The sequence below is a fragment of the Aythya ferina genome, assembly GCF_964211825.1.
Source record: "Aythya ferina genome assembly, chromosome: 11".
NCBI lineage: Eukaryota > Metazoa > Chordata > Aves > Anseriformes > Anatidae > Aythya > Aythya ferina.
The window spans coordinates 11,239,094-11,262,259 of NC_140307.1; the positions used below are offsets into that span (position 1 = coordinate 11,239,094).

At 56.4% G+C, this 23,166-nt stretch overlaps 2 protein-coding genes across 6 annotated transcripts in view; both read right to left on the reverse strand.

The window, feature by feature from the left end:
• ZNF609 (zinc finger protein 609) overlaps window positions 1–6,059 on the reverse strand; it is a 47,390-nt gene extending 41,331 nt beyond the window's left edge. For 2 of the 3 annotated variants that reach the window (XM_084532443.1, XM_084532445.1), the window contains exon 1: window positions 5,914–6,059. The gene's annotated coding sequence lies outside the window, so the exon portion shown is untranslated. The remainder of the gene's footprint in view (window positions 1–5,913) is intronic. The other variant, XM_084532444.1, reaches the window with a different exon arrangement.
• Window positions 6,060–7,436: 1,377 nt separating this feature from the next.
• Window positions 7,437–23,166, reverse strand: part of TRIP4 (thyroid hormone receptor interactor 4) — a 32,529-nt gene continuing 16,799 nt past the window's right edge. Inside the window, exons 12-13 of one of the 3 annotated variants that reach the window (XM_084532452.1) lie at window positions 11,414–11,516; window positions 7,437–7,669 (exon numbers count right to left, since the gene is read on the reverse strand). In XM_084532452.1, the coding sequence (XP_084388578.1) occupies window positions 7,602–7,669; window positions 11,414–11,516 (171 nt within the window). In that variant the 3' untranslated portion in view covers window positions 7,437–7,601. Of the gene's footprint in view, window positions 7,670–11,413; window positions 11,517–18,079; window positions 19,314–23,166 lie in introns of those variants that run through there. The other 2 variants (XM_084532453.1, XM_084532451.1) reach the window with 2 other exon arrangements.

The following is a 23,166-nucleotide window of genomic DNA, read 5'->3' on the forward strand; positions in this document are numbered from 1 at the left end:
GAACCCAGTCAGCCACGCCGCTGCCGGCTGTGTCCAAAAATAACATGAAACACTCGAAACGGGACATCTGGGCGAAGCCGTTTGACTGGCACCGAGCTGTGCGTCGTGACGCTTCCCACAGGGACATATGGGACAAAGCTGGGGGTTGATTCTCCCTCATCCACGGAGCTGTTCTCCATTAGGAAACTGGAACGAACGCAGCCGTGCGGATTTCAAACCGGTCTGGTTACACCCTTGCTCACCCCAACGCAGAAAGGAGCTGATTTACGAGAGGCTTAGAGATATCTGAATTGGTGCCCTGTCCTCGCTCACAGCCTCCAAGGGGGACCGGGCCAGAGAGCGCTTAGAAATAACCAAGAAGGCTCACATATTCCAGATAAAGCTCCGCGCAGGCTGGAGGGACGCCAACAGCCTGCAAAAGTCGGCAGCGAAAGGAAGCAGCGAGATGGATGCGATCAGGAAAGATCCCCAAAACATCAGTCACGGAGATGGGAAGAGAGAAAAGCTGGCACCAAGCGAAGGCGTGCGGCGGGCATAAACAACTGGCAGAGCAAACGCCGGAAAAAAAGGCAGCTCGGCCTTCTCCCCCGCTCGCCCAACGCCGTCCGCAGGCCTGCAGAAGCGCACCGGTGGTTCTGGCAGCAGCCCGAGCTGCTGGGCGTTGGTGGGAGCAGACCGGGCACGTCTCGGCAGAGAGCTGCACCCTTCCTCTCTGGGCCTGGGGAGGCAGGGAGGCTGCTCGCCTCGCCCTGGCCACGTCGGTGGGAGAGCACCCGGGCAGGGGGTGGTACACAGGTCAACCTCTCCCTCCTGCCTTTGCCACCCCAAAGAAGAGCCCCGGGGCGATGTGAACCAAGGGCTCTGCACCAGCTCCCAGCCACGCTCCCACCTGGGGCTCGACACAAAGGAGGCACCGAGCGCACGCCAGGGCAGCACGATGCTTGTCCATGGAGGAGGACGGAGCGCTGCGTCCCCACCGCTCCCGGGGCCGCAGGGCAGAGGCAGCGAGCTCCTGGGCTTGATTTTAATTTGAGGAGAGAGCACCGGCGGCCTTGGCCCTTTCCCAGGCGTCAGAGGAGGAAGAACATCTCTCCGCCGCTCCAAAAATGAAGGAGCCGCCACTTCCCCTCTTAATGCCTTTAATTCCCCTCATTCAATAACCAATTAGGGCACCTTGGCTACACGAGCAAAGGCTTCATTTGCAGCAGAAGACTGTACGTGCGGCTGTAATCCCTCTTGCTGTCAAGCCATCAGCCTGGGAACACTTTGGGAAAAACCAGCCAGACTGCGAAGTGCGGGAGGAGGGAAGGCAGGCACAGACAGGGACGGATGCAGGCACAGAGAGTACCAGACCAAGAAATCCCTCCAGCGCTTTATTTCCCCACCACCACCTTCTTTTTTTTTTTTTTTTTTTTGAAACAAGAGGGATAATAAATAGGTGTGTTTCACAGATTAATAAAGCGCATTTGCAAAGCTATGATATACATCAGAAAGTTGCTAATTCACGCTAATGGCCCATTGCAAATTACTGAATTTTGTGAATTAGCCAGCACGTAAAGGAATACAATACAAAAAAAAAAAAAAAAAGCAAGACTCATGCATCAAAGTGTACTCGGCTTGTTTTGGTAGCTGTAGCCCAGCTGTAATTACTTGCGGCAATAAGTACAAAGGGAAGGTATGGATTAGATGCTAAACCAGAAAAAAAATGAAGAGAAAAGCTTCAGGACAAGAACCTTCACTGCAGCATCGCCCACCAAACCTTCTGGGAAGGAGCGTGAATTCTGCCGGAGAGCCTCCACCTCCTCAACGGGAGCAGGGCAGTTTGCGCCAGCCCCCCTCACGCCTTCAGGAGCTGCAGGCAGGATCCTGAGCTCTCCTCGAAGCACCAGGTCTCGGGGTAACTCAGAGCCAAATCTTGAGGGTCAGCCACGCAGAGATGCTCCCATTGCACCACAACCCAGGAGGGGCTCCCCGGGTTTATTAACAGCGCTCTGAAATCGCCTCATTTTGTTACCGATAGATCATGGTACTCATGCCAAACGATGCGATGCTGCACCTGATGAAATGCAGTCCACAAACAGCCTTCCAGCTGTCCCGAGAGGCCGAGCAGACCCAGCAACAGCTCAAAGGGAACATCTCAGGCTGAAAAACTTTTCCGTGCCCATGACACGCTCGGTGACAGAGTGTCAAAAAGGAAGGTTACCTTCCCTCTCCCTGTCTCTTTTCTTGCTCCAGAAAACAAGGAAATGAATTGCAGAAGTTGAGCGCTTAATGCTTAAATACAAGATCAAGATTCTCCTGAAGTTCTCTTTCCTCATCCACAACCACGCACTCACATCCTTCTGTACCTCTCCACACACACACACACCCCCCTCACACCGCATCAGAGCTGACGTTCAAACAGGTCCATCAGAGATTTCTTTGCATGTGAAGGACACTCAGCTGCGAAAAAAGCAAGACAACATCTCAGCTTCAATTAGGAAACAGATTTTTCACCGGAACCCAGAAGTGAAATAGGCATTTCCTTCACAGAAACTAATAAATTTGACACACAAAAAAATAGAAATCTCAGAAGCAGCCAAAGTCACAGCCAGGTTTCCCAGACAGGCAGCCAGCCCCTTTTCCCTTACTACAAGGCCATCAGAGCACAAACTTTGCCTTCTCCCTGAAACCATGCTGCACCACAAGGCACTGATCCCAGTTAGCAGAAAGTGCCTTTTTTGTGTTGCCGTGCCCCGATCGGGTCTTTTCTTTTCCTTCCCTTGCACGAGAGCTGCCGGGGTCGCATCGCTCCACTCTGCACCCGTTCTGCAGAGCGGCCCCGAGAGCTGGGGAGGATGAACTAGACCATGAGGCTGGGTGCCAAATGAGCTCGCTGGTTCCTCACCTGCTTCTGTGAGGGCAGCCGAAGTACCCGTGTGCTCTGAGGCCACCCCAGGGAACCACCCAAGCCAGCAGAGCTCCGCAGAGCTCCCACACGCTTCGCCCATGCCCACAAAGCATTAGCAGAAAAGAGGTGCCAAGGGGGAACCCCAGACTAACGCTGCCTGACCACCTCCGGGAGCTTTGGGAAGGTCGGCGTGCACAAACATCTCAAAAAGCCTTCCCACGAACAGCCAGCAGCCGCTGGGAAACACGAGGCAGGTTTGGGAACAGCCCCATGACTCTCGCAACACCAACTGGGGAAACTGCTGTCCACGTCCCACAGCACACAGCACCAGGCTGCCCTGAAACAACGTACCTGGGAGCAGAAATACCATCCTCTTTACATAAGGCTCGGGATAAAGGGGACAAAGAAGCTTAGTGCCTTACAGCTGGCACCAGCATTGCATCAGCACCCCGAGGCCTTAATCCGAATCCGAGCGCGGCCGCGTGGGAACGCAGCGAGGCTCCAGCCCACGGGGTCAACAGCAACACGGTGAGCGAGCAGAGGAGAAGTGTGCCCGGGAAACACCAAGGCAGTCAGTGCCAGAGACCGCTGCCCTCGCCGGGTGGCTTTGTCACGGCCCACGGTTACCGGCCGGGCACACGGAATCGATCCACGTGCGCAGGGACGCCCGCGCAGAAGTGCCAGATCCACGAGGCAGCTCCTGGTGTTCTTTAACTCATGCAAAAAGGCAAGGAATGTAAAAAAAATACTGCAAATGCAAACCTAGAGGCAGATTTAAATTCAACATTGCCCAGTTCTCAAAGAGAACAAACCTGACCGACCTTGTTTGCACATCACCAAGAGGCACAAGCTGTTAGGTAGCTTCGACGTGGCTTGAGCATCCCCCCGCTGCCTTCCCACCTCGTGAGCCATTTCTTCCCGCAAACGCTTCCAGAGAGCCAAAGGACTTCAGAGGAGAAGCTCTGGTGGCCGCAGGGCTGCGACCCGAGGTCACGGCCGCATGGCTGCTCGTGCTGCGGTTCCTGCAAGGGGCCTTTGCGACCTCGCCACTGCACGGAGGGAGAAATTATCCGCCCTTCCCACCCAGCCTGGGCTGGGGTGCGGGTGGCTGAGCGTCCCTTACTCTCGCCAGGTTCTCCCTCAGAGCCAGGCTCTGCAAAAAATAATGTTGCCGCTCTGCAGGCGCGCAGAGGACGCGGTAACGTGCGCCGAGGCACCTCCACGCACAGCCCGGCACCTCCAGCTAACGAGCAGCCGAATGGCGACGCGCAAAGCGCACAGGCCCTCCGCTGGAAATGAAGTCCAAGCATGAAAAAGAAAAAAAAAAAAAAAAAAAAGCCCCAGCGCCCCGGTCATACTCAATTACAGGTCATTACAACTTGCTTGATAATTAATTTCCTCTGGTGGCTCTGAACTGGCTCGGGGCCCTCGTCCTGAACGCGAGGCCGGTTTAGGTAAAACATTAAATCCTCGTTCTTTTGCACCAGCGAGATGGCCACGCTCCTGGCGCCGTGCACATCGCCCTTCCTCGGCGAGCTCTACCCCGCAGGGAGAGGAGAAAACGCTGGTGGATTAAAGGGGGTGGAAAAAGGACGAGGATTTCTGTTTTCGAGACCAAAACGGCCTCAGAACGATAAATTATAAATTATTCCGTTCAAAAGCTAATCAATAAAATAAGCTGACTGGATTTTTCGAGCGCTGTGCAGGGCTGTGTACTGCCAACAAAGAGCTAGAAATGTGCAGCATAATCCGATGCCGGAGTCATCACACAAAGCGTGGAAATAGGTTTTCCTGAGGATGTCCAGGCGAGGAAGGCTCGCACACCAGCATCGGCCCTGCTCTGAAAGTCAGCCCCGACACCGGCATCCTTATTCTTCTGGAGGGGGGGGAAAAAAAAGGGCCCGCGAGCTCTTGGCCATACGTCACACAAAAAAATTCGTCTAACACCTCCTCCGAGGGAAAGGGCCTACCCAGAACAGGGGGGAAGGGGGAAAAAAAAAGGAAAAAAAAAAAAAAAAAAAAAAAGAGGCCTGCTGGGAGGTGGAGGGGAGCCAAGTCTGACAGACAAGACCTGAACCTGTGACCTTCCCTGTGTACACAATGGGCGGGAGGGAGGGAGCGCTTTATCTCAGGAGCGCCCGTTCTCACCCCTCGGCTGCACCCGGAGAAAACCGGAGCCGTTCGTGGCCACCGGAGCCATTTGTGGCCACCAGAGCCGTTCGTGGCCACCGTGCCCGGCCGGCAGCTTCGGCACTTACCGCAGCCACGAGCGGCGGCGTCCCGGGGGGCTCGGGATGGGGCTGTGAGGAGCACGGCGATGGCTCCAGCGCGGGGTGCCCGTGGTGCTCGGGGTGCCCTCGATCCCGGGCAGCGGAGGAGCCCTGTGCCCTCCAGCGGGTGCCCCCCCCGTGCCCCCAAACACAACTTACGCCTGGAAATCTCCTGGCAGGAGGCTCTCGCCCGCTGGCGGGGGGCACCCACGAGGTCCCCGCGGCGCTGCAGTGCCAAGGGCGCTGGGTGCGAGGGGAGCAGCCCCCCAAAAAGCCACCCCCGGGGGGGGCTCCGGGCACCCTGAGGCACAGCGGGGACGAGCAGCGACCCCCACAGCACCCAGGGCCCCACGGACACGGGGGGGGCTCCAGGGAGGGGGGCGGCCCCTGCACCCCCCCCCGGGGCCTGTGGGCACAAGGCGAGGCCCCCCCACACTGAGGGGCTGGGGGGGGGGCGGGGGGCGTGAGGGGGAACCGGGACCAACGGTCCGGGAGGGGGGAGGGGGCGGCCCAACGGCCACCGGGGGAGGGGAAAAGAGGGGAAAAAGGGGAAAAAAGGGAAAAAGGGGGGGAAGAGGGGGAAGGAGGGGAAGGGGGGGGGGTCCTGGCCCCAACGGCCGCACGGGGGGGGAGGGGGGGGCGGGGAGCGGGCTCGGCCCGTGACGATCCCCTCAGGGAGGGGGGGGGGGGGCACCGGGGGCGACGCCGTTCTCCGCTCCCCCCCCCCCCCGTTTTACCCGTGGCGGCACTCACCGGGCTCCAGCTGGCGTCCCGGGCGGCCCTAGGTGTCCTCCATGAGGGCCGCGGGGGCTCCTGCCTGCAGCGGGCAGCTAGGGCCGGGCGGCGGGGCCCGCCATGCCGCCGCTCGGGGCAGGCCGCGCCGGTGTCCGCCTGGCGGGGCGGGGCGGGGCGGGGCGGGGCGCGCGGCCGCGGGATCGGCTCCGCTCGGCTCCGTTCGGCCCCGTTCGGCTCCGTTCGGATTCGCTCGGCTCCGCTCGGCCCCGCTCGGAGGTGCAGCCCGCAGCGCGCCGCCTCCGTGCCCGGCTGGCCGCAAAACGCGGAGTGGATCGGAGCGGAGCGGAGCGGGGAGCACCCAGAGCTGCCCCCGGCCAGGGGTGGTTTAGGGGAGGGTTTGGGGGGCGCGGGTTGGGCGCGGTGGGCTGGGAGGTGGCTCCCAAGGTAGACGGTGCCCTGGGAGCAGCTGAGAGTCGAGGAGGGGTGTGGGGCAGGTGCACAGAGGTAATTTTCGGTCTGAAGCTGCCCGCAGGAGCCGTGGGGGCCGTTTGGTCCCAACCCCAGCACCCCAAGAGAGGGGAACTCCAGTGGCACCCATGGGGACCCCTGGCAGGGCAGTGGGGCACCAATGGGACGGGCACTTGGGGCACGTCCAGCACCTCCAGCCCCAACACATGGCAGACGGCACCTCCTGGCAGCGGGCAGCTCCCTTGGGGCAGGTTGCGGGGGTCCAGGAGGGGCCCCAAGGAGCTTTGTGGGGGCTGCGGCCACACCAAAATCCCCCAGGGCCTTGGGAACACCGAGGGCACGGTGGGGCAGAGCCTGGAGCGAGGTGGCACCAGGGAGCACCAAGGTGTAATGAGCAGGGGCAGGTCGATGCGGGGAGCTGCTGAACGTGAAGGATTAAAGAAAGGGGGAAATTAATCTTGCTCGCGAGGCACAGAGGGTTTGTAACTCGCACACGCAGCTGCAGCAGGAGCAGCTTTTGCAGGGAGGCTGCTGCTCCAGTACAAACCAGGAGAGAGATGCACGGCCCAAAGGCACCGGGAGCTGCAAGGGCGAGCTCCCGCTGGCAGCCCCACACACCGACCCTCGGGGCAGGCAGGACCAGAGCCCACCTCCCACCCCCGACCCCATAGATGTGCTGTGGGGCTGCAGGGTGCAAGCATCACAGCTGCTTGGAGCCATCCCGCGAGCCCCACGTGGTTTTTTGGCCCAGCAGAAGGCATCGAGCACTGCAAGCCCTGCCGAGCACCCGGGAGCAGTCACGGTGTGCCCTCCTGCGAGGCCAGCACGTGTCCCAGCCCAGTGGAAAGGCACGAGCTGCCTCTTTGCTTTGGAGGGGGACACTGCCAAAGCCGGGACAGAGCCAGCTCCGAGGGGCTGGGATGGTGGCTGGAGGCCGTGCTGCCCACAGGCTCCTTGGGATCAGTCGTGGGGTCCCCACGAGGGACAGACACCAGCACCCGAATGTGTCACCGCATCAGCTCCACCTCCCACCCACCCCTTCCGTGGCGCTGGGCCCTGGGCAAGGAAAGAGCTTGGTGAAAACACTTCTTTTAATGCTTTCCGAGTACAACACGGAGCGATACCCAACGGCGCCGTCGCAGCCTCCTTCCCGCGAGCACCTGCTCCAGAGGCGAGGGCCACGGCAGCACCCGCGGGTGGCGGTCCCGGTGGCAGTGCCCGCGTGGGAAGGTGGCAGCTCACAGCACTGCTTTCTGCTTCATTAACCCCTTCTTCGCTCCCTGATGGATCTTGGAATCCAGCTTCCCTGTAAAGAGAGGGGGGGAAGGAAAAAAAAAAAAAAAAAAAAAACACAACCCTCATCAGTCTTTATTTTTAAATGCTATTTGCATTGCAAATCAGCTGGAGGCAGCGAGGTCTCCTAGTTAGTGTGTTGCTGTCACATTTAATTATCGTGCTTGAGGAGCCCGGCGTTTCCAGCCGCCATGCCTTCCCTCTGCAGGCGCGACACGGGAGCCGGGGCAGCGCGCAGCACACAGGCGCCGGGGGGGCTCCAGCGAGGAGGAGAGCAAATTAACATCCAGGAGGAAAGCGATCGCTTTGCTCGCCCCCAGGATGCGTGTCAACACGTTCGAAGGAAGCCCGCAGAGAGCAGGGACAAGCGGCGTGGCAGGGATGCGGCACAGCGAGCGGGCGGGGAGGGTCCCCCTCACCCTGGCCAGACCTAAATTCTTCAAAGCAAGGAGAATTAGGAGAAGCTCCAGCCCAGCTACAGCACGGCCAGGGGAGCTCCCGGGGATGAGACGGCCCAAGCTCCAAACCTTTGGGCACGGCTCCTAAACCTGCTGGTAAATGCCAGCGTGCCACGAGAAGCAGAAACTTGGCCAGAGACAAGGGCTCTCATCCAGTCAGAGAGCGTCGCCTTCTCATCAGGCTGAGAAAACTTCTCGTTTTAGCTCACAGAAGGGCCTGACAGCGCTTTTTTCCAGAAGAGGCAGATGACAAAGCTGCTTCGCTCGTGAGATCCCATTAGGACAACCACCCCGGCCTCCCTGAAACTGCCTCCTTCCTTCAGCTTGAGTCACGGGTCAGCCTTGCTCCTCTCTGAATACAGAAGCCATAAATGTGCAAAAAAAATAAGATAAAAACCACAAGTGAACACTTGCAATTCACTGCGCCATCACTCCACCAGGCTATGGCTGGGGTTGAAATTGGTTGCAGGAACCAGGTGCTGCCGATGCCTCGGTGCAGCATTTTTTCCCCATCCGCAGCTCCCAGGACCCAGCAGGGTGTCTGCAAAGCTCCCGCGTGCTGCTGCTGCCATCAGAAATAAACAGCAAAAGACCAGGCCCCCAGCAGGGCCGAGGCAGAGTGTGCGGATGCTGCACGTCAGCCCTCCGAGTCACCAAACCGTGGGGTTTTGGCAGGAGAAAGGTGGCGAGTTCATGCTCACTCCACGCTCTGGTCTCCCAGCACCAAAGCTCTGTCACGTCCAGAGCTGTTAGCTCCGTACTTAGCATGCCTGCCTGCTCCTCTCGGGTCCCAGAAGTGATCAGTAGGCTCCTCTGCTCTATCAGCTGGCAAAGATAAAACGTCACGTGGGTAACCTTTAAGAAAAGGCTAAAAATAAGGCAACGGCCCCAGGGTCCCCTTCTCTTTACGCTCAGTGATTTAAGGACTCTCATCTCGCAGGCAGCGCCGCGCTGTGTCCCCTCTCCCAGCCCCACCACCACGCTCCTCCAGCCCTCGGCTGTTCAAGGCAGCTTTGGGAGCGCTGCTCCAGGGGGAGCTTTGCCCAGATTGAAGGAAATCTCCCCCGAGAGCCACGGCTGAGCTTTGTCCTCACACGCTGAGACTGAGCAGGGACACGATTGGGGAAAGCCGTGGTCACAAATGTGACACAAACGCCGTGCCCATCCCTTCCATGCAAACAATAACCCTGGCACCGAGTCGAGCTCTGTTTCTTTCTTCCTTCCCCAGGCTGCTAGAAACAACTAATTTGCAATGGAGAAGCATTCAGATGTCATTGCGGTGAGGTCCATGCTGTTATCTGGCAAGGAAAGCCGCTCGGGCTTGGCTTCCCAACAAGACAAACTGGCATTTTGTCACAGTTGAGCCAGGCTTCAAGGAGACCGGGGCAGCCAGCGAGCCCAGGTGGGGACGTGAGCCGGTGCAGCCGCTTCCAGCTCGGAGAGCCCCGCTTTTGACTGGCTCGCATGCGAAGCCAGCCCCTCGTAAAACAGCGTGCCACCACCAGGAAAGGTCAAAGGCTCCCCCGCTCCTTCCCGCACCCGTCACAAACACTGTCTGTGTCTCCCCGGAGGGGGACGTGCAGCTCCACGACCTCCGTGCCGCAGCTCCCACGCTCTCGTGACAGATCCCGTGGGGAGGAGGGCAGGGGAGGCACGGCCAGCAGTGGGAGCGGGCCACGCGGGCGGCCGCGAGCGCAGCCGGCTTCCTTCCAGGCTGTTAGGCTGATCCTGCTCCAAGCAGGAAACTGTCACAACACAAAGGAGACGATGTGACAGATGGGGGGGCAGGCAGCGCCCGTGCCCGGAGAGGCAGACGTGCAGGAGGCGGCCAGCCCCGCGCCACGCAGCCGCTTCCCCTTCAGCCACCGCAGCTCCACAGGGGCAGATGTGAAGGGGAAGGGGGCACGGCGGCCGGAGCCTGAAAGAGTGGAGAGAAGCTGAAAATATAAATAAAAATAAAACGAAGGACACGGCAGCTGTTCCAGCGATGAGGCTGTTGTAGCGCAGCACAGACATTTCCATCCCAAATAACTCAGCACAGCCCTGACTGCTCACCGGCACGCTGGAAAAGACCTGTCCCCGGGGGAGGACAGCGCCGCTAGCAAGATCCAAGCCCTCACATGAGCTCTGCAGCTGCAGATCACCGAGCATTGTTTGTTGCCATCGGCTGAATGCACCTCCCAGATGTTGCTACAAAAGCCAGGGAATAAACCAAATTGTTTTGCCCTTCCACCCGCTCGGTACCACTGCAGGGAAGGTACACGCCGAGCGCCCAGGGAGAGAGCAAAGCCGTGGGAGAACGGTGCTCCTGCGAGTGGAGAAAGGGGAAAAAAACACCTCAGAAACAACACAAAAACCCACACTGTGCTTCAAAAGGCCTTATTAACCAGTCCTGAGAAACCCTGCCGCTCCTGCGCCACCAGATAACTACTCCCTGAGAACCACACTGCAAATGAGAAAGAAAACCCAGCCATCAGCTCTGCTAAACAAACAGCCAAGACTATTTCTGCTTATGCTGCTTTTAGCCTGTCAAATTAATTTTTCACATCCCCTGAAAGCATGTACGGTGCCTTCCCCAGGCTGTGTGGTGGGGAAGCTGCTAATAAGGATGGAGCTGACTGCAGACTCCCCAGCTGCTGCATCCATCCTCCATTCTTTTTACAGCAGCGGGCAGGAGTAACTGGCAGCCTGCGGAGGGCTGGTGGCTCATAAAAGGGACTAACGACGCTGGCAAGCAGAGCGCGGACAGATGCTGCGGCGCTTCCCCGCCAGCTCTGCCAGGACATCCCATCCTGCCGGCCCGCGGCTGGGCTGGGGCAGCGCATCCATCTGGCCCCGCAGCCCTCGTTGCCTCAGCCCCTCACCTCCTCACAGGCGATGTGGAAAGGAAGGCAAGCAGCCAGCACGGCTCGGCCCGAGCATGGAGCAGCGTCACGCCCCCCTCCTCGTCTGAGGATAAAGGGAGGCTTCTGCCTCGCGTCCTGACCCAGGCTTGGAGAGCTCGTGCCAGACGCAGATCAGCTGCAGACATGCGTTTCCTCAGAGCACGTGAGCGCTCTCTGAGTCCCGAGTGCTTGCAGAGGCAGGAAGAGGCATGTATTTAGAAGGAAACAACATCTGGGGAAAGGGGAACCGAAGACAAAAATATTACAGATGTATTTGAATCATTAAACAAACACCTACAGATCAAAGAGCGCGGGGCAAAGGTTGTGAACTCATATGGCAAAGGCAAGCAGAGGTGGTGATGAGAGCAGGCAAGAAAGGCCAAGGGGGGCATCTGTGGAAACTTTACTACTTACAGATTTTGGGTTTTCCTTTGATGGGAAACTTCACAACCATCTCCTGGGGATTAGTGCAGATAAAGACAAATGGAGACCCAGACTCCTGGCTCAAATCCGGATACTGCAAAACACAGAGACACACACACAGCACAGTCAGGCAAACTGCAGCGGGCGTGAAGGGAGCTCAGCAGTGGGGAGCAGCACAAAAGGAAGCGCTTCCAGACAAACCCTCATTTCAGAGCCCAGCTATATATAGGCTGCACCAGCTCTGAGCAGTTCAAGAAGCCAGTTCAAGAACTTTTAATGAAAGCAGTACGCTTGCAGGTTTGCCCCTTCTCATTTTTGCCTCTGCTGGGGTTCGCCCTGTGTCTGGAGCCGCGCACCGAGCAGATCCCCGCACGCTCCCTCAGCACAGGCCTGCGTTTCGCTGCCTGAAGGTGTGGTTTCACACTTGGCTTACGCTGACCCAGAGCGTGGGCTGTCGCTGCGAGGCTCTGCCCTCCCAAGCTCGCCGCCTCACCGCCTACCTTGTGCTGGCTCTAACAAGCACGAGTGATCCTCAGCCTGCTGCGCTCCAGCTGACTGCAAACAGCACACCGGTGCTTCAGCCAGAACAGCCTGGGCAGCCAGCACAACGAGGCCGTGACCACCAGAAGAGCAGCAACATCTCCTCAGCTGTGATAGCCCTTCCAGCTCCAGATACAGCCCCATCCACTCCCCGTGAGGCAGATCCGTGCTTGGTTCAACCATGCTGATTTGGAGAGCACGCACCGTCCTGCTGTGGGACACAGCCCTCGAGAATCACTTGCATCTAACGGGTGAGCAACCAAGAGCAGCGGGTAGGAAACGGGGCGTTATGGTATGGCAACAGCTCGGCCCCAGAGCCTTTACGTAGCTTGCGACGAGGCCGGCTCCTCTGGGCCAGGCACCTCGGGACAGGAGCTCACACAAAGGTCTCCTGAGAGATGTCACTGTGGTGAAAACATCAGGGAATTTTACAGGAAGAGTGTAAACAGAGCACTTCTCTCATTAACCACAGGGAAAGGGGAAAAAAAAAAAACACTGGGTGAGAGAAGCGCATGGAAGTCCTGTCTGGATGCAGCTCAACCTCGCTGGGTTAGAAGGGAAATGCAACAAAAAAATGCAAATATCAACGAGCCCTTCAGACCCTCCGTTGGTCGCAGACCTTGTGCTGCCGGGAGTGCTATCTGCCCCTCCGGGAGAGGGCAACGAAGGAGCTCCAGCCCAGGAAACGCTGCAGAAACAGGCAGGGGAAGCTGTTTCCCTTCCCCAGGAAAGCTGCCTTTTTCTCCCCTGCCTTCCTCGAGCAGATCCGCTGAGGCTGGTGTACGGGACAGGATGCCAAACCAGATGGAGCAGTGTGTCCTGGCAAATCCCCCATTTGTTACTAACAAATGACTTCTAGGCTGAGTGTTTGAAAAGCTCTCCCTCTCTCACAGATCTGCCAAGATGAGTTTGGATTTGCCCTGGAACAGCTGGGCATGGAGAGCAGAGCAGGGAGCAGCCCACTTCTCCGGCGCTGTAGCAGGGTTTGGCAGCGCTGCCGGCAGTTAGGGGAGATTTACAGAAGCCTGACACTAGGAGTGGATCAACTGGAAAGTGTTTCCAGCCCCCTCATTTTACAACAGCGTGGGCCACGCTCGCCGAGCGAGAGAGATGTACAGGCACTGAACTGCTCTGTGCAACACCCGCGCTGGGAGGGAAGGAGCTGCGCTCATCTGTGCAGCACGCAGACGCCCTGCTGCACTGAGCTGGCATTGGACAGGTTTCTTCCTTTCTTTTTTTTTTTTTTTTTTTTTTTCCTCTCTCTCTAAGCCACGTTACTTGACTTGCTTCCATGGCTCCACGCCGATGCCAAGGATTTTCATTTCCCATCTGCAGGGAGGGAGGATCTTGGAAGGTTACAAAGCGCCAGTGTGAATATCCCCGGCCAACGCCTGGTGAGTGCGAAATGCTCGCCCGGCTTTATTGCTCTCGGGATCACACGGCCGAGCGGTCGCTCTTCAGGGCCAGGCATCTGACTGCCCCAGCAGCTCCCACAGCAGCGGGGCCTCTGCAGCTCACCCCGTCGAGCTGGGGGGACTCAGCCCCCTCCCTGGGGACAGCGGTGGTGTCCCTGCACCACGACACGTGGCTCGGCCACGGCTTCTTCAGCCAGGCTGCACGCCCAGCACCGATGTGCCGTGGGGGACTTGCTGCCTTGCAGTGGCTTCCCAAACCCCTCCCAGGTGGAGCTGAGCAGCAGAGTGTCCCCCTCGCACCTCACGCAGGCCCCCAGAGTGGGGAACAGCCTCACAACAGGCACTGAAAGCCAGGCTGCTTTCTCCGCTGAGAGATTTCATCCAAAACCAGGCTCAACCCTTCAGTTCCACACGCTTAAAGCTCAATCCAACCCCAAGGCCGAGATGGATGCCACAGCTGCGACTTGGGTTTACGCTGCCATGCCGCAGCCTTTCATCTCCTCTCCCAGGGTAGGGTTCTGTCCGCGTGCCAACGCTGCGCAGCCTCCGTGTCCTGCATTTTAAAAGCTTCAGCCCTTCCTCTGGCATCTCGCCCCCAGGAGGCAGGGAAGAGCGCCTTGGCGAGGGGCTCCCAGCTCAGGCTCCCGATTGTACCCACCCCAGAGGTCTCCTGCCCTGTCCTGGTGAGCACCAGAGGTGGAATATTCCTGCCTCCTGGGGCCGAGAAAAAGCCGTCAGCCTTTCATCTGCTTCCAGCGAGACGCACTCAGGTGGAGGAACGGGGGCTGAGCCTTCACGAGCGGCTGAGCCTCCCCAAGGGCCAGGCCCTGCTCCCCCCCCTGCTCCCAGATGCACAGGCACGTCCCAGGGACTCACCAGTCCCTTCTGGCATGTTGATTCAACTCATTCGTCCTGAAGAAAGTTAGTCCCACCACCAGCACCCTCCCGTAGCACTGTGCAGTCACCGTCCAAGGGAAGAGCAACGTAAAGAAGCCATCTGTAGGCACCGTGCCCCCCATACCAGCACCAGGACCACGACAGACGTTGTGGCAGCACAGCGGGCTCTCCCCACAGCTCAGCTCAGCGCTAGGAAATCAGCTCCCACCTGCCACGCTCTGAAGATGCCTCTCCTATCGGCGACTGCTGGTTGACTTCTGTTCTCGTCTCAGCCACTGGCACCGGGACGTGGAACACATACATTTGTCTCTGTTAAATTTTCCACAGCTGCCCAAGTGCCTAATGAGTAAAAAATTTGTTTCTCAAAGTGCCTTTGGCACTTTGGATGGCTTTTAATGGCAGTTACACTCCTTGGCCACGCTGAGAAAGTTCTCCTTCTGTTCAGTTTTATGCAATCCTTCCCATCCAATTTCCTTCTCAAACAATACCCTGATTCCTCCCTCTCCCAAAAACATTTTCCCAAGGCAATGGGATTTCCATCCTACTGTTTTTATCAACTGTGTGCAGCTTTTCTGGACCAACAACTGACCCCTCAACGCTTCTGCTTTGGGCTGCAAGAGGTCAGCCGAGTCAGTCTGCAACCCACCACACAGTAAGCTTAGGAGGTAAAGTTAAAAAAAAAAAATCTACTTCCAAATACCATGGCCCACAGACTGCAACCACTGCCCATCAGTGCTTCAGCAAGCGTGAGACTTGTAGGAAAATGCCAAAAGCCAAATCTAGAGTGCCAGAGAAAGAAGACAGAGCACGTCCCCGGTAGAAATGGCATGCAACAGCTCTTTTTTCTTTAAATAAAACTCCAAGGTGAAGAGAAAGGGCAAACTGCACTCCCTCACTGCAAGAGGCCAAGAATCCCACCCAAGCAGGAGTTTTCATGGGGGATGTTCCTTCCCAATGCACTCGTCATATTAATCTTGAATGCATTAAGCAAGACAGGTGCCAGTAGTGCAGGGCTCTGGCATTGCCCCTCCAGGGAATCAGTTCAGCATTTAGGAGAAGGTGGCTACAAAGGCTCTCCAGTTCTGCAGATAAGCCAGAAAGCTCTACAGAATGGGGTTGCAGAATGTAACAACAGCGTAAAAAATAATTTGGTCTCCTTCCAGTCCTTCTGCCACCTCGTAGCAGGCTCGCAACGTGGCTGTTGGGAGGACGGTGGGCGCCGTGGGCTGCAAACAGCAGGCAGTTTGCCAACTGCTGCTCCAGCCCACGTCTCCGCGTGGTCGAAAGCCCCACGTACACCCCGCATGCGGCTGTGTCAGCACAGCCACCGCCCTCCCTGCTCACCCCGGCCACCAGCAGATGTAAACTCCCATCTCTGCTTCCACTCAGGCTTCCATTTGCTGCTAACAGGTTTGTAAGATCCTAGCTGTGAAGAGATTAGCAGGGAGGAGGAAAAAAGAAAAAAAAAAAAAACCACCACCACCACCAAAAAACAGATCTCAAGGCAGCTTAACGCACAGAGAGAGCTCGAGGTTAAATGGAGCATCTGAGCACGAGCTGGAAAAGGGAGCTGCGTGCTGGGCTCCTCCAAAAGCCAGCCACCAGCTTCGCCAGCGCCCGCCCTCTCTCTGGAGCCAGCGCTTTGAACATGCATTAAGCGGCTATCAGATGTCCCCAACAGCCACCCCAATCAGGCTGCAGGCAGGGATAATTGCTAATGAATGTTCCCTACACTTTGTTTTCGCCGTCCCTCATCTCCCATCACCAGCTTGTCAAGGCCAGAAATAGCAGCAGGCCTGCCTTGCCTCCCCACTCCACAGCAAAGAGCAAAGGAGGAGCTCAGAGTCAGCACGGAGATGAACCCATCCTCTCTGACATTCGGAGAAAAATCCCTATTTCCCTGCAGTTTCTCCCCCTGCAATCTGTTAAGGTGACTGTTTTTTCCCCTAATTTTCCCCAGCTGGATGGGGGTGCCACACAGGGCTGCCCAGACCCCGCTGGATGTTTTTCATCCCAGAGGATATCCCCGCTTTCCTCCTGTTTCTCCCTTGCTGCCTGTGCCTCCCGGAGCTCCCAGGACGGGCACTGTTTCTTTGGGAACCCACAGGAGCGCTGCCCTCGGGCCAGCCCGCTCGCACCCTCCATTTCTTCACCCCTCTCCCTAAATCTGCATTCGCTTGATCCCAAGCGCCTCGAACAGAAGGCAAGGGGATTGCAGCAACCGAAGGAAAACGTGCCAGGGGAGCGGAGCCGTCGCTAACGAGATGAGCTCTGCTCCGGTGAATCCAAGGCAGGAACAAAGGCGCCGCGTGCGACGGAGCAGAGGTTCTGCGCAGCACAAAGCGCAGAGCGAAAAACATTCCCCGGCAGCTCCGCCGGCGACCTTTCGAGCTCCTCTCTTGCTCTTATCACGACACAAAAAGCCGAAGGAAACAAACAGGAGATCGAAGGCTAAAAATACTGCGTGGAAACAGCCCCAGCGTGTGCGTGTCCCCCCCCCCCCCAGCCTGAGAGGCAGAGCTCTGCAATGCGGCCTGCTCTCCTCGCTCGCTGAGCACAGCACAGCCCAGCGCCTGCAGGCCCCGGCGGTGGAGAATTGCACTCTGGAAGCTGTAGTCCCGCTGGGCCGGCCGCCCTCGCTCCATCTTATGGCCACCGGGGCCGGGGGGCCGCTGGGGTGACCCCGGCAGAGCGTAAAAAGGAGGTGGAGGTCGCGGCGAGGGGACGGGGGCGTTCGGCAAGGGGTGAATCATTTTCCTGGCATGGCTGCTCGGAGCGCTGTGAGGGAAAGGCAGCCGGTGCTGCCAGGCAGCGCTGGGCCAGGACACCAGCTCGAGCCCTGGCCTCCGCTTCCCCCCGCCGCTCTCGAAGAGCTTCAAAATAAAAGAGGCAGCACTGGAAAGCGAGGCTGTCTGGAAAGAATAAAAGCGAGCAGAACCCATGTGTTGGCAAGAGCGCTTGATTATTCCTCACCGTAAAACACATTCAAGAGGGGAAAAAAAAAAAAAAAAAGAAAAAGAAAATCTTGGCAGAGACGGTGTCCCTCCGAAAGAGCTGGGCTGCTGTAAGCAGGCCCGCGCGCAGCCATAAATCAGCCTCCCCCAGCAGGCAGAAACACGCAGCGGGCTCTGCCCTGAAGCTCCAAGAGTTACGAGAAGCTGATGAGGAAGGGGAGCGGGCGGCAGAGGGCTCCCCGTGAGGCGAGGGGAGGTCTGCGAGTGCGTCTGGCCTCCCCGCAACTTCCTTCACCCAGTTCTCCTCGTGATTTGTGGGCCAGGCAGATCCACTCTTCTTTCATGCCTCATAAGCTTCATAGCTGTCAGCCTAACATAACAGGTAATTAACTACTAAACAGCCATTTTCTCCTCCTCTCCTGAGGGAAATTGCTCACCATCCAGCTAGAAAATGTTTCTTTAGTGGTTTGCAAAAAAAAGAGAAAAGAAACTCAGTAGTTCCTGGCAAGCGACAGGGCTGCCGCGGCCAAATGGGGGCATTTATGGCAATGCTCACGGCATGGACGCTAGTCCCTGTGCTTGTAGGATTCAGAAGAAACAGAGCCCTCAAAACAGAGAGTGAGGGCACGTACGTGTATCTAGCTGTGTATCTGCCAGTGCTGCAGAATCCCTGATTCCAGTTCATGTGCCACCAGCAATAACCCAGAGCCCTGCTCACAGCTGCCCTGTGGGCTGCAAAAGAGCAGCTTAGGTACAGCTGCAGACAAAATGGATCCAGGGCTCGAAGCTCAGTCAACGGCCCTGCGATCAGGCAGCAGGTAGGAGCTATTTAACACCAAGAAAAAAAAAAAAAAATCCCCCGTTTCTCGCTGCGTGCGGGTCCAGCCTTCGGTGACAGGCAGCCCCAGCGGCGTCCTTCCTTGCCGCTTGCCCAAGGACAGGCGTGTTGAAGCAGCTTTTCCCCATCTGTTGTTCTGACAGCGGCCGTCTCCACCGCCTCGTTACACGGACGGTCACTTTCGGGGATTATCTAACCCATCCTGGCAAAGCAGCCTGCATGCTGAAGTGCTTGAGGGCACGGCAAAGACGACTCCGATGGCCAAGGGACACGGGTTTGCTGCTGCTCCGAGTGGCCTCTTCCCGGCAGCCAGTTTTGGGAAGTGCTCACAGAAAACCAAGCACTTCGCTCCGAGTTTTGATCTCCCTCACAACAGGGTCTTGCATCACGCTTCCAACTTTCAGCGAGCGTTCAGGCATCAGCTTTTAAGGCCCCATTCCCGCTGCCTCAGCCCAGGCCAAACGGGCTTCTGGCCCACGACAAACACAACGCTTTCCTAAACAGAAATCCCAAAGCAGGTCCAAATTTCTAGAAATGCCAAATTTTATAGCCTGAGGCAGAAACATCCAGTACTGCAGCCTTGAGAACAGGCACCTGAGGAGCTCTGCACGCAGCTCTCAGGCAAAGACCACCGCAGAGATACAGAAGGGAAGGCTGGCTTGGAGGAGGGATGCTCAGCCACGTTTGATCCAAATCAAGAGAAGAGGCAAAAAGAAAAAAGCAGGATGGCAAAAAACAAAAACAAAAGCCGGCAGCCAAACTTTTGTTTGAAAGCCTGTCAGGTCTAGACTGCAACGTGTGAGGAAGGAACAGCTCAAAACCACAGCTGCTAATGGTTATGGATTTGGCAATCAAAATGTCTTTGTTAAAAAAAAAAGTTAACTGCCTTACTATTGAGGTTACAAACCGCAGCCTTGATGCATTGTTGCAGTCAACATCCTCCCTGCTGTTTTTGAGAGCTTACATCTGCTGCTGGCAGATAATGTGCTGGCATAGGCTCCCTTCATGAGAATGCACAAGGAATTTTGCTAGCCTGCCTTCCTTTCCCCTTCTTCCCACAGCGATGCCCGTCAGTTGGTGCCTGTTCTGCCCCTCGCAGGCCTGGCTGGTACCAAGCAGATGCGTGGGCAGCGGGGGCAGCAGGCTGGGAGCCCCGCAGGATCCTGCCCCCGGCCGGGCTGATCCATCCATGGGTGTTCTCCGCCTCCCAGCCCGGCTCGAGTTGTGCTTCTCCACCACAAGCTGTACTTTGATTCAAAGGGCAGGGGAAGCAATTAAAATGTAATAAGTAATAACAGGACTTTGAAATGTAGATTTAATATTTAAGCTCGTTCTGGTGCACTCGATTTGAAGCACTGAGCAGTCTGCCAGGGCCCCGGTCCTCAGGGAGACCCAGGGACCCCAGCGGTGCCAGGGCACATCACATCCTCTCTGCTCTCCCAGAGCCAGCCTGCGACACAGGACCCAGAGCCACCAACACCCTTCCGAGGCTCAAATCTCAGCCCGAGAGAGCACCCGCCCGTGGTAAACCTACACGCAGCGCAAGAAGGGCCCGAGACATTTATAGAGTGCCTGACGACCATCGGGGGAAACTGGGTGGACTTGGAAAAATATTCGGTAGTGTAATAGGCTCAGCTGAAAGAACCATTTCATCCTCCTGTGCCGAGGGACCGTGGAGGCAGGGCTAACCTCAGCTGCAATGCAGCCCCACCGCTCACGCTGTCAGACGAAACCACGGCAATAAGGAGGAAAGAGGCAAAGGGAGGGGGGTGGAAATGAGGGGAAACCAGGGCACCTGCTTCTGCTCAAGCCACTCAGAGCGCCTGCACCCTGCTAGATGCAGCCAGGCATTTTCAATCAGCTTCATAAAATCCTTACCCCTTGCTTTGAAACTCTGATTTATGGAAGGCCAGCACAGCCAAGCTCAGCAGGTGAGGAAGATTATTTGAACTTGGAAAAATCTGACTTTGGTGAGCGCAGCTCTGCGCGGATAAAGCGTCCACATCCCTGCCCTGCTTCATTTCAGCAACCGCCACTCCCCACCGTGACCCTTGCTGCTCCCTTGCTGCCACCCCACGAGGCTGATGATGCCGGCGGCAGGCTGCCCGCGCTATCGATTCCCTCACACCAACACCGCGCCGCTTCTCACGGGCGAAGGTGTGACAGAAGCAGGATGTGCATCCCAATGGCCTGTGTGCTCAGGGTTAGGGAATCGATGCCGTGCAGATGAAAGCTGGAGCAAGCACAGTCCCCGAGCCCTCGCAGGCTTATGGCAGCGGCTGTGTTTTGTAGCTGCCAGCTCCCTCCCCACCCATTTAGGGTCACCACCTAAAGCACGGTCACCGCTCAACCCAGTGGAACTAGGACTGGAAAGCCAGGGTGCAGGGCACCTGAGCAGCAGCCAGGCTCGAGGTTGATTTTATCTAAGCCTTGGTTTCAGGATTAATAAAAACCAAACAGCAAGAAGAAGGCAAGTATCAGTGACCACATCTGAAAGAAAAAAAATTCCCAGATCACTGACTAGTTTGTTAAAAATGGTAGCAGAGGCTAAGTCCACAGTCATCATTAATTAAGTCATATGCTTCAGCCTTGGCTTCGTTTTTTTTCCCTAGGGTCTATGAAACCAGAGGAGAGGGCAAGCTAGCCTCTATCATTCGATTTCTTTGGCATGTTAATGCATTCCTAAATTAATCATCATCAAGTGACAATCTCTCCTTCATCTTAACAGACTGAGCAGTGGCCTCAGTAAACCTGCTGGCTTATGCAAGGCAGCTGGAGCATTAGAACAGCCTCTGATGAAAACCAAAGCACTTCACATACGGAAAAACTCCCCCGTCTCTTACCATCTATAATCCAAACCAGCTGCATGCCTACTCCGCTCTGCTTCTCTAACCAAGAACCAGAGGTGCTTTATGCCTTGAGGAAGTACAGGGAGAAACTGAATAAAGATACGCGTCACCTGTAGGGCCCTGCAAGCCAGACTGATGCCTAACACCGCTGCATCTTGCAGCAGGCTCCACGTCAGAGACAAATTCAGCTCAGGAGAACTCAGGGACCTGTAAAGTTCAAAGGCCTTTCTGTCGGTTGCAATCATTAACAGCCGCCTAGATATCCTTCCTTCGCTAACAGTCTGATCTAGTCCTCAAAGCCCTGACACCCTGCTAAAAACCCTGCGTTGGCAGAGGTGCGATAACCAAGCCTTGGGAACCAGAAGGCAAACATCCCGCTGGCGGGGGCGAGCAAAGGTGTTTCCTGCCAGCACGCGCCGGACAGCCACACCACTACAAGGCAAAACATTTGTCTCGCTTGCAGCCCGTGCTAGGAAGCCTTTACGTCAGGGAGAAGGTCCTCGTGAAAAGCTGTACCTAAATCTCTACATAATTATACTGTTTTCCGAAGTACACTTCAGCGTACGCATTCACATTTCTCCCTCTCATTAACCTATTTCTTGGGAAAACACCACGAGCATGCTATTGTTCCTTTATCTGCAGATAATCTAAAAAGGCACCTTCTGGATGCTAAATACAGAAAATTTCTACCTCCCTTCTTCACTCCTGTAGGAGAAATTAAATCGAGCCCTGTACACTTGTCGCCCAAGTCTCATTTTTCTGCTGCTATTTTCATTGGGGAGGGAAGAGGAGGACAAGAGATTAAATGTAAATTTCCTGAGGGGGTAAGAAGGAGCCTATTTAAATGATAGTTGCAATCTCGTGGCACAAAAATAGCTTAGACATGTTCCCTCGTGCAGATTTAGGACACTAAGCGATCACCTCGAAATGAAAAATAAACACTTTACTCCCGTCAAACGTAATTACCTGATATTTCAATCCAAGATTATAGCTACCGCTAGGTATCAGTATCTGTGTGTGCGCTTGCATTTAAAATAAGCCCAAACACACCTATCAGCTACTAAAATAGCAGCAACGGAAATGTTCTTTTTCCAGTTAAAATCACAGCCTCTCTGATCAAAGTCATTAGCAAAACGAGCGTGGACTTCAGAGCACGTTACAGCAGCATAAGCGTAAATCGTTCTGCGCTTGCTTTAGGCTGGTGCCAAGCCCTGCCTGCACCATCCCGTGTTTCCCCAGTTACCGCTGCTGAAGTCACCGACACCTAATGCAGGAAAAGAAAGGCAGCTCCTTGCTCTGCTCGAGGTGTGGGTGACGTCAGCCCGCAGCAAGGAAAAGCGGTCGTTAACGCTCCGATCTTGACAGGGGAAAAGTTTCCAGGTCACCTTTCGCGCCGAGCAGCGTAACAAAGGGATCATTCTGATCTGTAGCAACGCTTTTTGGGTGGCTGCCATTAATAGGAGGAAATGAGTTCAGAAATGAGTCCAGAAGGCACTCCGAGGAGGTGCGAGATGTCTAAAGCTCCACTGGAAATACTGAGATTTAAGAGCCACACAGAGGATCTCCTGGCACCAGCTAACCACTCGCCCTTAGCAGCGGGCTGGAATCGGAAAGCAGCTTTTGCTCCACTCCCCCGTGCACAAAGCGAGCTACCCCGAGTGCCCTGGGTGGACTTTCCTACTCGGTAACAGCTTGGGCTCCGAGAGCAGCCTCTATCCAAAGATCAGAGCACAGCTTCGAGCTACGAAATTAGGTGTATGTAATCTCCAACAGGGAAGCAGTATTTTATTTTACACGCGGGAAAGGCACCCAGAGGAACTGATTTAAGTAGTCCACACAGTAAGTAGCACAACTGGGATTAGGGCAATGTCATCTGACATAATGCTGACTTTAATCACAAGGACATCTCTCCTCAGAAAACATCTTCCTCTGCTCCCTGCCAGCTACTGAATACGAGATCTTGTTCTGTCATCACTTTTCGCACAGCCCTGCAGATCTGCGGAGCACTTCAGCAAAGTCAATCTGCCTTCAAACACTGCGCACAGGGCAGAGCTGCAGGGCAGACCCCTCCAAAGGGGTTACGCGAGGCCAGACGTGCGTGTCCGGTAATAATGCGGATAAACAACCAGTCCCTAATAATAAAGGCAAGCTCTCAGGGCAGGGATTTGGTCCGACTCTGTTGGCACAGCCTTCCGTGAAAAGAGGCACCATTGCTTGATTCTGGTTTTTGAGCAAAGTGTACAAAAATATT